The sequence below is a fragment of the Mandrillus leucophaeus genome, unplaced genomic scaffold, assembly GCF_000951045.1.
Source record: "Mandrillus leucophaeus isolate KB7577 unplaced genomic scaffold, Mleu.le_1.0 Scaffold32, whole genome shotgun sequence".
Taxonomy (NCBI): Eukaryota; Metazoa; Chordata; class Mammalia; order Primates; family Cercopithecidae; genus Mandrillus; species Mandrillus leucophaeus.
In genome coordinates this window covers 3856507-3868550 of record NW_012103365.1, presented here as the reverse complement: position 1 = coordinate 3868550, position 12044 = coordinate 3856507, and the positions used below count along the sequence as shown (strand labels likewise).

At 43.7% G+C, this 12044-nt stretch overlaps 1 protein-coding gene across 2 annotated transcripts in view; it reads right to left on the bottom strand.

Annotated features, from left to right (window-relative positions):
* Nucleotides 1–12044, bottom strand: part of LCMT1 (leucine carboxyl methyltransferase 1) — a 71119-nt gene that overhangs the window by 49110 nt on the left and 9965 nt on the right. For both annotated transcript variants that reach the window (XM_011987948.1, XM_011987949.1), the window contains exons 2-3: nucleotides 3898–3989; nucleotides 166–287 (exon numbers count right to left, since the gene is read on the bottom strand). In XM_011987948.1, coding sequence (XP_011843338.1) covers nucleotides 166–287; nucleotides 3898–3989 — 214 coding nt within the window. The remainder of the gene's footprint in view (nucleotides 1–165; nucleotides 288–3897; nucleotides 3990–12044) is intronic.

Below are 12044 nucleotides of genomic sequence, written 5' to 3'. Positions count from 1 at the left end.
GGGTTAGCCAGGATGGTCTTGATCTCCTGACCTTGTGATCCGCCCGTCTCGGCCTCCCAAAGTGCTGGGATTACAGGCTTGAGCCACCGCGCCCGGCCAAGGGTGAAAATCTTCCAAAAATGAAATCTAAACACTTGGAGAGGGAAGAGGGGAATTTGAACATACCTTTAATCTCCAGAAGGTGGTATCCATGCCTGCCCCAAGGTTGATAATTTGGCAATGACATTCTGTCTTCCGTAGAAACGCCTTTATAAGCTGACTGACACCATGGACACGAGCAAAATATCCTGAGGGGGGGACACAGAAACAAGCTATCACACAGAGATGACAGAAATTATCCCTGTGAAGCCCACCCCAGCAGAAGAGCAAAACAGAAAGCACGCACCCTTCTGCAGTGTCAGAGGTTAATCTGCAGACTCTATGGGAGAAATAGCAACTTTCAAATTCTCTTTTTTTTGTTGTTGTTGTTTTTGTTAAAGGCATCTGAACCAAGGTAAGTACAATCTATTTCATGAAGCAATCAACTGCCTTTGAAAAAATGAGCTATATTTTTATATATGAAAAATAAGTGTTTTACTTTGAAACGTCTGAAGTCCATCTTGGAAATGTGCCTTTCATGGCTATACTGAAAGCTACTCTGGACTCAGGTAAACCTGAAAATTGTGAGATCACATGAAAAATAATATTATGGGTCAGGACACTGAGCAGATGAATGTTAACACAAAGGAAGCTATATTTGTTATCCTGTTCCCTTCACCTCCACCCTGAATGGGTTAGTCTCTATGTAAAATAGGGGTCACAGAGAAGACCAGCAAATTGCTGCCTAATAAAATGGCTTGCTACTAAAAACACAAAAATGAGCCAGGCATGGTGGTGCACAACTGTAATCCCAGCTTCTTGGGAGGATGGACCACAAGAATTGCTTGAACCCAGGAGGCAGAGGTTGCAGTGGCCCAAGATTGCGCCACTGTTTAGTTTTCGGGTGGAGGGTTGGGGAAAAGGAGATGGGAAATAAAGAAGAAAAGAACACAAGGTCTGTCTGTGCTCTAAAACTCTGTTGCTCAAAGTATATGCATGGCTGTTAACAGTATGTGCCTATTTTAAGAAAAAAACCTGGTAGCATTTAGAAACTTTATTACAATTTGACAGAGAAATTTCAAGCCTGTTCGATCTACTAATAAATGATTTGGAATTGTACATTGTATGTCATTTTCATTTTATTTTTCTAGATCATTTCTATTGTATTTTACAGAGATATCATCCATGATGGATTGGACATTGGGGGAAATATGTCGTCACCATACACCATTTAGCAGGCACTCCAATTTGGCTGCATTCTAAAGGTTCAAGTCTAGGGTAGAAGAGAGGGGTGCTGCCAGGGCATGGGGTGGGGGTCTTTGCCTGTGCAGCATTTGTTAGGAAATCTTCCTCAAAAGCAGGGGAGGGAATGCAAAATAAAATTGCATGTCCTTGTTTTCAGAAACCACCACTTTAAAATTTCTTGGCATTTCTTATAGAACCCACCTACAGGATCCAACCTGAGGGCCAAGATTCCCTGCACACACAAGAATTATGGTCATTTGGTCAATTTCTCAATCTGGCTGAGAATAAGGCAGGCTCCCGTCTCAAAGCCTTTGACTTCATTGGTGGAAATTATTTGCAGAGCCTAATAGTGTCATTAACACTAAAATAAGGCAACAAAAAGTAATTCTCCATCTCTTCCCTCTCAGGCTTTATACTGCTAAGCCAGAAAGGAGCTGCATGACTACCTTTCCTGCATACTCTGCTGTCTGGGAAAGAGCAACTGGGGACTTAACACATTCAGGCTGCTGCCAATCAAACGTTGCACATGGCACATGCATGTCCAGATACAGACTTCTCTTTACGCTCTGGAGTTTCTAAGGGGCAGGCATCTGAAACAATATTCTAGTTATGTTCTGGAACAAGTTGCCTGTTGGTGCAAGCTTCAAAATAAATAAATACTTAAATGGCCAACCCTATGTATATTGTGAGCTGGGGAGGAAAATAAATCTACTGAAGACTCTTTTTTTTTTTGAGATAGGGTCTCGCTCTGTCACCCAGGATGGAATGCAGTGGTACAATCTTAGCTCACTGCAGCTTCGATTGCCTGAGCTCTAGTGATCTTCCCACCTCAGCCTCCCAAGTAGCTGGGACTACAGGCACATGCCACCACACCTGGCTAATTTTTTTTTTATTTTTTGTAGAGACAGGATTTTACCATGTTGCCCAGGCTGGTCTTGAACTCCTGAGCTCAAGTGATCTACCTGCCTCGGTCTCCCAAAGTGTTAGGATTGCAGACGTGAGCCACCACACCCAACTCTGTTGAAGAATCTTTTTTTTTTTTTTTTTTTGAGATGGAGTCTCGCTCTGTTGCCCAGGCTGGAGTGCAGTGGCGCACTTCTGGGTTCACGCCACTCTTCTGCCTCAACTTCCTGAGTAGCTGGGACTACAGGTGCCTACCACCACGCCCGGCTAATTTTTTGTATTTTTAGTAGAGATGGGGTTTCACCGTGTTAGCCAGGATGGTCTTCATCTCCTGACCTCGTGACCTGTCTGCCTCGGCCTCCCAAAGTGCTGGGATTACAGGGGTGAGCCACCGCACCCAGCCCTGTTGAAGAATCTTAAGGGCCAAATCTCCTAAGCCTAGGCCTACTGCTGTCAGCACCTCTGAGCCCTCCTTCATATGAGAATTACCAGGTCTCACAACACTTTCCCTCCCGCCAGTGGGGAACGTCAACAAAGCTGTAAAAGACCACGTCCTCAGGCTGTGTAACTGGGCAGAAATCCTCAATTTCCATCCTTAGGAAAGATTCATCTACACAGACAAGAGGCGTGAAAACTAAGATATGCTCAGCCTGAAATATACAAAAGCCTTTGGAATGTCTCCTTATAGACACTGGGTTATAGAAGAACCCAATTAAATCCACATAATTAGTCCACACACCTAGATGAGCCATAGGCAACCAACCAAACAGAGGAAAAGTCTGATGTAAACTCTAAGAGACTGTCCTCCTCATAACTGTACTATAAAGCAGTTTCTCCGTATTTATCCAATTAGAGTAGGAATACACATGTGAAAAATAAAGCGTTATGTATTTTTTTCATTGGGGGAAAAAAGTGATTACTGATAGGGAGTTTACAGTGAAAGATATTTAAATGGGCTTCAAATATATGAAAATGATCTTCAACGTTACCTATAAATAGAAGAAATATTTTTAAAATTGCAATAAGATACCGTTTTTCACATGACAGATTAACAAAGATTAGTACTTTTTCCAATTCATTAAATTTAATAAAATTTCAAAAACTCTCATGATTTTAAAGTGGAAGTAGATACTGTGTTTTTGTTTTTTGTTTTGTTTTTTTTTCCTTTTTTAAGTTCCGGGATACATGTGCAGAATGTGCAGGTCCGTTACATAGGCATACATATGCCATGGTGGTTTGCTGCACCCATTAACCTGTCATCTAGATTTTAAGCCCCGCATGCACTAGGTATTTATCCTAATGCTCTCCCTCCCCTTGCCCCTCACCCCGACAGGCCCCAGTGTGTGATGTTCCCCTCCCTGTGTCCATGTGTTCTCAGTGCTCAACTCCCATTTATGAGTAAGAACATGCAGTGTTTGGTTTTCTGTTCCTCTGTTCATTTGCTAAGAATGATGGCTTCCAGCTTCATCCATGTCCTTGCAAAAGAAATGATCTCATTCCTTTTTAAGGCTGCAACAAGTTTTGTAACACACCATGTTGGTGAGGATCTGGTGAAATAAGCACTTTTGCACACAGCTGGAAAGGGAGCAGACCACGACTCCCTTCAAGAATGAACCCCTAAAACCTCAGGCAGCTGATGAGGTGCTGTTGGGCAGGGAGATGGTCGCTTGCCTCTGTTGATTTCGGGGGCTTTCCTCTCCTTAGACAGTCTCACAAAGTGCTGGATGTAAGGGTCATGCCAGTAGCCAATGCTTACTGCAAACCTGGAAGGCAGGAAAAAGAAGGAAGGTGAGTAGAGATGGAGTAGGTTCAGGCCAAGGTCCACTGCCAAGTTTCCAGGAACCAGATCAAGGAACTTGACAAAAACCAACCATCCACCTCAAAAGGCCAAGTGCATGTTCAGTGCCCCGTTACACATGTGAAGACGCAGCCATCCGTTCACCTTTACGTTCACATTACATCACCCATCACATTGCCCACAGTGGGCCTTCTCACTCCCTTTCCTCATATTGCTCATTCACTTCCCAGGACCCTACATAGCAAATAACCTCACTTCATGCTTCATATAGAAGATGTGCAGCCATTTATTCACTCCACAAACTCATGGCCACAGTTAGTCAGTTAATTCCACTAAATGAAAAGGCCTGTGCCCAGAGGAAGGGAGACTCAGAAACACTCGACAAACAGCATGAATTAACCCAAGTGTTTCTCCTGACTCTGTATTAGGTGCCGTCCTCTTACCCCACTTAGAGAGGTCAGCGTGGGGAAACTAGGAACAAATGAACACAGCAAGCACGAACAAAACAATGTGGAAAATGCCACAGGAGCCTTAATTCTCTCTACCCAGTCTATACACAAGGAGTTAAGGCTTCGTTTAGCACAGGAAGCCTTCTTGCAACCATGAGTAGAACCAGCTTTAGGACAACTGAGGAGTCATGAACCTGGATCCCGAAGGCCATGCTCAGCTGCTCTGGGCCTGCGGACTGCTCTACCTCTGAACATCAATTTTGTGAGATAGTAAGTGTCTTCACCCTTTTAGCCAATGTGAGTCAGGCTTCTGTTACTTGCAGCCCAAAGCGTCCTAGTGATATCCTGAGTAATACCCCCATTTCCTGTTGCCTGCTAAGTAAGGTGAAATTTAGGGTATGGGTGTGTCATGTCTCCGAGCTTCTAGAAGCAGATCATATAGCTTTAAATCTACTACTAAGGCTTACCTCTGGCCTGACTACAGTAAGTGTTGAATTCTGCACAATCTCCAACCTCTTTCATCCACAGGCACCCAAAAAGAAGCACATGTTCAGCTGTTCCATGCAGCAACTCACCACAGAAACATGCAAAATATTCACTAATGGACACGATCTGTTACACAAGCCCAGACTGTCCAAGGAAAACAGCATACCCACACAGTTTTATAACAGCATACTTTAAAAATGTTTTCAAACAGTCATGACCCATTAATACAATAAAATCAGTTTGTTTGTAAATCTGCATTTTTTTAAATGTCGAACAAAGTAAAATAAAAAATAGGATGCATTATATATAGTAAGGATTAAGATATTCATGACACTTACTCCCGGCTTCAGGTGATTCTCCAAACTCCGCCTCCAAAGGTGCTGAGATTACAGGCGTGAGTCACCGTGCCCAGCCTACTTCTGTTTCAAGTGTGTGTTGAGGGTGTAAGTGCAATGAAACACATATTTTCTCATTGTGGTTGGCAGTTTGGGAAACGCTGATTTCAAAGAAATCATATAGTGTCATCTAGTGGTAAAAGCCACATCTGCAGTGGAAACAAGAATGATAGCCCAGCAACCCACAGATGAGAATACTCATCCCACAGTTTTAAGGATTGGAAGGGATCTTAGAAATGATCTCATCAACCCTAACATCCAGTGCAAGAACCAATGCAACAACAAGTCACTGCCTGACTACTTCCCCAAGGAAGGCACCCACCCCACTGCTAAGCAGCTCTGTTGAGGAGCTGATCAATTTGCCTCCCTCTGGAAGCCGTAACTTGTTGGACTCTTGGACAATGAAGAGCAGTTCTATCCTCTCACCTCCGGATTCTTCACACTATTCAATACTGAAGTTTAGTCAAGGAACATGTAGGTGTCTGCCAAGTGCTAGGCACTGGGGGTACAGCAGTAAACAAGCAGAGAAAGGAGAGAGACAGATAATTACAAGATGATAAGGAATGAAGGCTGTGACTCATAGAGGGGATGAAGGTGACAGGGGAAGGCCTCTCTCAGAAGGGGATGGCCGTGGCGAGCCCTGGAGAATGGGAGAGTCAGGTGTCCAAAAGGCATTCCAGACAGGATGAAGGGCAGGCAGAAAGGCTCGGGGAACACACCTGAGCCTCCAGTACAGAGAGGAGGCAGGGAGGCCGGAGGACAGCAAGAAACTGGAGAGGAGGCCAGAGGGAGAAGCAGGCTCAAGATGCAGGGCCTGGCGGGCATCTGGGACTGACCTCAGGAGCACCCTGTCCGTGGTCACAGGGGTGCACAGTGGTAGAGAGTGGTGAGATGCACGGGTCCATAACACAAATACACCCAGCCAGAAACTCCCACCGGCTCCCAACTCCTAGTACCACTAACACTTTCCTCCTCCCACTCTGCAAACCCAGGTGACTGCAATGGGTTTCCATGCACCCTAGGAAGAAGGATCTCACTGTCCAGCCTATCAGAGTGGCCAAGATGAAAAGATTTGCCACCCAGTGTCGGGCAGTGAGGAGGAGAGTGCTGTCGGGGGCTGCCGATGAGAGTTCTGAAGGGAGACAAGCCAGCAAGTTTCAGGATGTACAGGACATCAGCTGGAGAGTAAGTGAATCAACTGCTGAACAAACTGGCAACAAAATTATCTTTTTTTTTTTTTTTTTGAGACAGAGTTTTGCTCTTGTGGCCCAGGCTGGAGTGCAATGGCGTGATGTCGGCTCACTGCAACCTCCGCCTTCCAGTTTCAAGCGATTCTCCTGCCTCAGCCTTCCAAGTAGCTGGGATTACAGGTGCCTGCCACAACGCCTGGCTAATTTTTGTATTTTTTAGTAGAGATGGGGTTTCACCATCTTGGGCAGGCTGGTCTTGAACTCCTGATATCATGATCCACTCGCCTCAGCCTCCCAAAGTGCTGGGATTACAGGCGTGAGCCACCACGCCCAGTCCAACAAAACTATTATTTAATCGAACTTTGGAGAGGGATAAGAAAGAGGGCACTCAAGCTGCCGGAATCTTAAACTGGCACAATCATACTGCAAGGCACTGTGATGACAAGTATAAAAGGCCTGAAACACATGCATACACAATGACCACACAATCCCATTTCTAGGACTTAATCCTAAGAAAATCATCAAGAATGGGCACAAAGATTTCTCTGCAGGAACACTGAACACGGAGTGACAGTATCAGGTGAACAAACCCGGTTGCAAAATTGTATGTATAGGATGTTCCCAATTTTGTTAGAGAATACATACACACACAAGGCTGCCCACAGCAGACACCAAAGTGCTAATACACTGTTATCTCTGCACCCTGCATGACACTGTACATCCAGTTCTGCCTGTCCATTTCCATTACACGTCTCTGCTCCCAAAACCCAGAGAATATCACTTCTATTTGTATATCCTGATTTCTCATTTAAAGCCAGACTCAAAGAATCAAACATCTCACATTTGGAAAGACCTCAAAGATTTTCCCGGTTTTCTTTCAATCCACCAATGCTTTCAGTTTCCATGACATTCACATGCCACCTGTTCAATTTAGTGTGTCTTTAAATCACTCACTTTTTAAAAATACCGAGGTCTGAGGTGCTGCCTAATATTTTCTGCTAACACAACACTGTAATAACTAGCTAACTACAAAAATGATAAACATCTGTGTAACACCTAAAATCATCTCTTTCCTCCCATGGGAAAGGCAGATCTGGTCCAACCACCTAATGCTTCATTCAAGAAGCATTTACTGACTGAGTCCTATCTCCACGAGCGTCAACTGGAACGACAGGGCCTTCTTCTGAAAGGTGTGAATTCCCCTCCAACAGCCGTTTCCTCATCTGAGGCGTCAAAGAATGAAAAGGGGCCTCCCTGCTCACCTGGCCTATAGGAATCAAGCCTGGAGTCTCACTTCTTTCATCGACGGTCACCAAGTGCTTACTATGTGCCAGGCATTATTCCAAATGCTTGACAAAATATGAATACACACAAATAGGAACCCTCGTAAGACCCTACAAGGCAGGCTCGGCTTTACAGATTGAAGTCAGTTATATCAGCTGTGGAACTTAATTCTATTAACATAGAGAACTGAAAGTTTAATGTCGGTGTTCAAACTTACTCACCTGGATTTACATCTGCCCCCCCATACACACTTGTTTTTTCCCCTCATAACACTTGAGTTGCTTAAATGATGTGTGTGTTTGTACACATGTACACATAAGTCATGTGTTGCTTTAAGATGAGGATACATTCTGAAAAAACATGCTGTTAGGCAATTGTTGTGTAAATATCACAGAGTGCACTTACACAAAGCTAGATGGTACAGCCCACTACACACCCAGACTACAAGGTATAGCTAGTCCTCCTAGGCTACAAACCTCTATAGCACACTGTACTGAATAATGCATACAACCATAACACAATGATAAGTATCTAAACATAGCTAACTTAGAAAAGGTACCATATCTACGGATCACTTGAGGTCAGGAGTTCAAGACCAGCCTGACCAACATCGTGAAACCCCGACTCTATTAAAAATACAAAAATTAGCTGGGTGTGGTGGCAGGCGCTTGTAATCCTGGCTACTCAGGAGGCTGAGGCATGAGAATCCCCTGAAACCAGGAGGCAGAGGTTGCAGTGAGCCAAGATTGTGCCACCGCACTCCATCCTGGGTGGTAAGAGCAAAACTCTGTCTCAAAAAAAAAAAGTACCATATCTCAACATAAACACAGAAAAGGTACAGTAAAAATACAGGATAAAACATAAAAAATGGGCCAGGCATGGTGGCTCATGCCTGTAATCCCAGCACTTTGGGAGACTGAGATGGACGGATCACCTGAGGTCAGGAATTCGAGACCAGCCTAACCAATATGATGAAACCTTGTCTCTACTAAAAATACAAAAATTATCCGGGCATAGTGGCATGCATCTGTAATCCCAGTTACTTGGGAGGCTAAGACAGGAGAATCACTTGAACCCGGGAGGTGGAGGTTGCAGTGAGCTGAGATCGCACCATTGCACTCCAGCCTGGGAAACAAGAGTGAAACTCTGTCTCAAAAAAAAAAAAAAAAAAAAGAAAAAGAAAAAGATAAAAAATAGTACCCCTATACAAGGCACTTGCCATGAATGGAGCTTGCAAGGCTGGAAGTTGCTGTGGATGAGTGAGTGACTGACTGGTGAGTGAACGTGAAGGCCTAAGATGTTGCTTTACACTATTATAAGCTTTCAAAACAATGTACACTCAGGCTACACTAAACTTTTACAATTTTTCTTTCTCTAATAAGTTAATCTTGGCTTACTGTAATTTACTTAAACTTAAACTTTTTCAACTTTTTACTCTTTTATAATAACAGGTCTACTGTGTAGAGTTTCCTGAAAAGATACTGCTTTCCTGATGAAAGGAAATGCACTCTTGAGAGGCAGATGTCCTTTCCTAGGATTCTTTCTTTTTCTTCTTCCCTCCTGGAGCAAAGCTGCTCAAATGGACTAAGAATACTCAGCAATTCCCTGGTAAAAACCTATCCTTACATCTGCAAAACAAGCTGTGGGAATTGCATCTGACTCGATTTGCAACTAAAAGCCTTTGGAAGTCAACATTTTGAGCCATCAGATTGAAAGAAAGCAATTTAGACCAAGCATAGTGGCTCACTCTTGTAATCCTAGCATTTTGGGAGGCCAAGGCGGGCAGATCACCTGAGGTCAGAAGTTCGAGACCAGCCTGGCCAACATGGTGAAACTCCGCCTCTACTAAAAATACAAAAACTTAGCCGCGCATGGTGGCTCATGCCTGTAATCTCAGCTACTCGGGAGGCTGAGGCAGGAGAATCACTTGAACCCAGGAGGCAGGTTGTGGTGAGCCGAGATTGTGCCACTGCACTCCAGCCTGGGTGACACAGCAAGACTCTGTCTCAAAAAAAAAAAAAGAAAGAAAGAAAGCAATTTAACAGGAAGTCAAGGATGAAACACACACTGCAATGTTAAAGTGTAAGTAAGAATTTAGTGTATAAGGCTGGGTGCAGTGGTTTACACCCGTAATCCCAACACTTTGGGAGGCTGAGGCGGGTGAGTCACCCAAGGTCAGGAGTTCAAGACCAGCCTGGCCAACATGGCGAAACCCCATCTCTACCAAAAATACAAAAAATTAGCTGGGCATGGTGGTGCATGTCTGTAATCACAGCTTCTCAAGAGGCTGAGACAGGATAATCACTTGAACCTGGGAGGCGGAGGTTGCAGTGAGCCAATATTGCACCATTGCACTCCAGCCTGAACAAAGAGCGAGAATCTGTCGCCAAAAAAAAAAAAAAAAAAAAAAAAAAAAAAAAAAAAAAAAAAAAAAAAAAAACCATTTATATATAATACAAGTGTTGTCTCAAATCAATGGGGAAATACAGACCATTCAGTAGTTGGTATGGGGACATATGGCTAATGATGTAGAATAAAATTAATACTACAACCTTACAACACACTAAAAAAGACAGATGAACAATTCAACCATAAAACCAAAGCCAGAAAAATGATAAAAGAAAGTTACAATAATTGGAAATAGCCTAAGCATGGCCCCAAACTCACAACCTATAAAGGTAAAGATTGTCGGACTTTGTATCATAAAGATTTAGAACTTCTGAAGCGGGCACAGAGGCAAGCGCCTACATCCCAGCTACATAGGAGACTGAGGCAGGAAGATCACCTGAGCCCAGGAATTTGAGACCAGCCTGGGCAACATAGCAAGATCCTGTCTCAAAATAAAGAAAAAAAGATTTACAATTTCTGAATTACGAAATGTACTGTACGAGTTGAACCAAGAGACAAGCATCAGCTTGAGAGAAAATACTGCTACCAAAGCAAAGGCAAAGGATAACTATGCCTGAAATAAAAAGTTCTTACAAATCACTAAGAAAACCACAACCAAACAAGACACGACAAACAGTCCAACAGGAAATAACATGGACTGGAAGCAGTGGCTCGCACCTGTAATCCCAACACTTTGGGAGGTCAAGGAGGGCAGATCATTTGAGCCCAGGAGTTTAAGAGCAGCCTGGGCAACAAAGTGAGACTCCATCTCTATTGGAAAACAAACAAACAAACAAACATAGCCGGGCATGGTAGTGAATGCCTGTGATCCCAGCTACTCGGGAGGGTGAGGTGGGAGGATCACTTGAGCCACCAGGGAGGTCAAGGGTGCAGTGACCCAAGATTGTGCCACTGCTCTCCAGCCTGGGCGACAGAGTGAGACTGTCTCAAACAACAATAATAATCAGGAGAGAGGGTTCACATAAGAAATATCAATGACAGTGAACAGATTTTAAAAGCTCAGCCTCATGAGTGATTATAGGATAGAAATTAAAGAGACAGCCTATTTTCTACCCAGCAGCTGGTAAACAATGAAAGAGACCGAGACTATTCAATAATTAGCATTGCATTCACCATGGGTAGGTACAACTGATATAATATCTTGCAAGAAGCATTTTGCAAAAACTTCTCCCTGGAAATCTATTTCACAAGAAAATTCACACACACATGTAAAAATGCTGATCACACTATTTTCAGAGCAAAACCAGAGCCACCTAAATGATGAACAACAGAAGAGTGGCCAATGTACGAAACTGCAGAACACTGTGCAGCCATTAAAAACAATGAGGCAGATCTCTGTGAAATGACATGGACAATATCTCCTATTTGGCCAATGACATGGTTTGGCTGTGTCCTCACCCAAAATCTCACCTTGAATTGTAATCCACATAATCCCTACATGTCAAGGGCAGGACCAAGTGGAGGTAATTGGATCAGGGGGGCTGTTTCTCCCATGCTGTTCTCATGATCGTGAGTTTCACGAGATCTGACGGTTTTACAAGCGACTGGCATTTCCCCTGCTTGCGCTCACTCCGTCCTGCCACCCTCTGAAGAAGGTACCTGCTTCTCCTTCGCCTTTTGCCATGACTGTAAGTCTCCTGAGGCCTCCCCAGCAATGGGAACTGTGAGTCAATTAAACCTCTTTCCTTTATAAATTACCCAGTCTCAGGTATTTCTTCCTAGCAGTATGAGAACAAACTAATACAGTCATTAAGGAAGAAAAAAAGAACTCACTTCTGTCATTAAAAATATTAATCTTTTAAGAGAA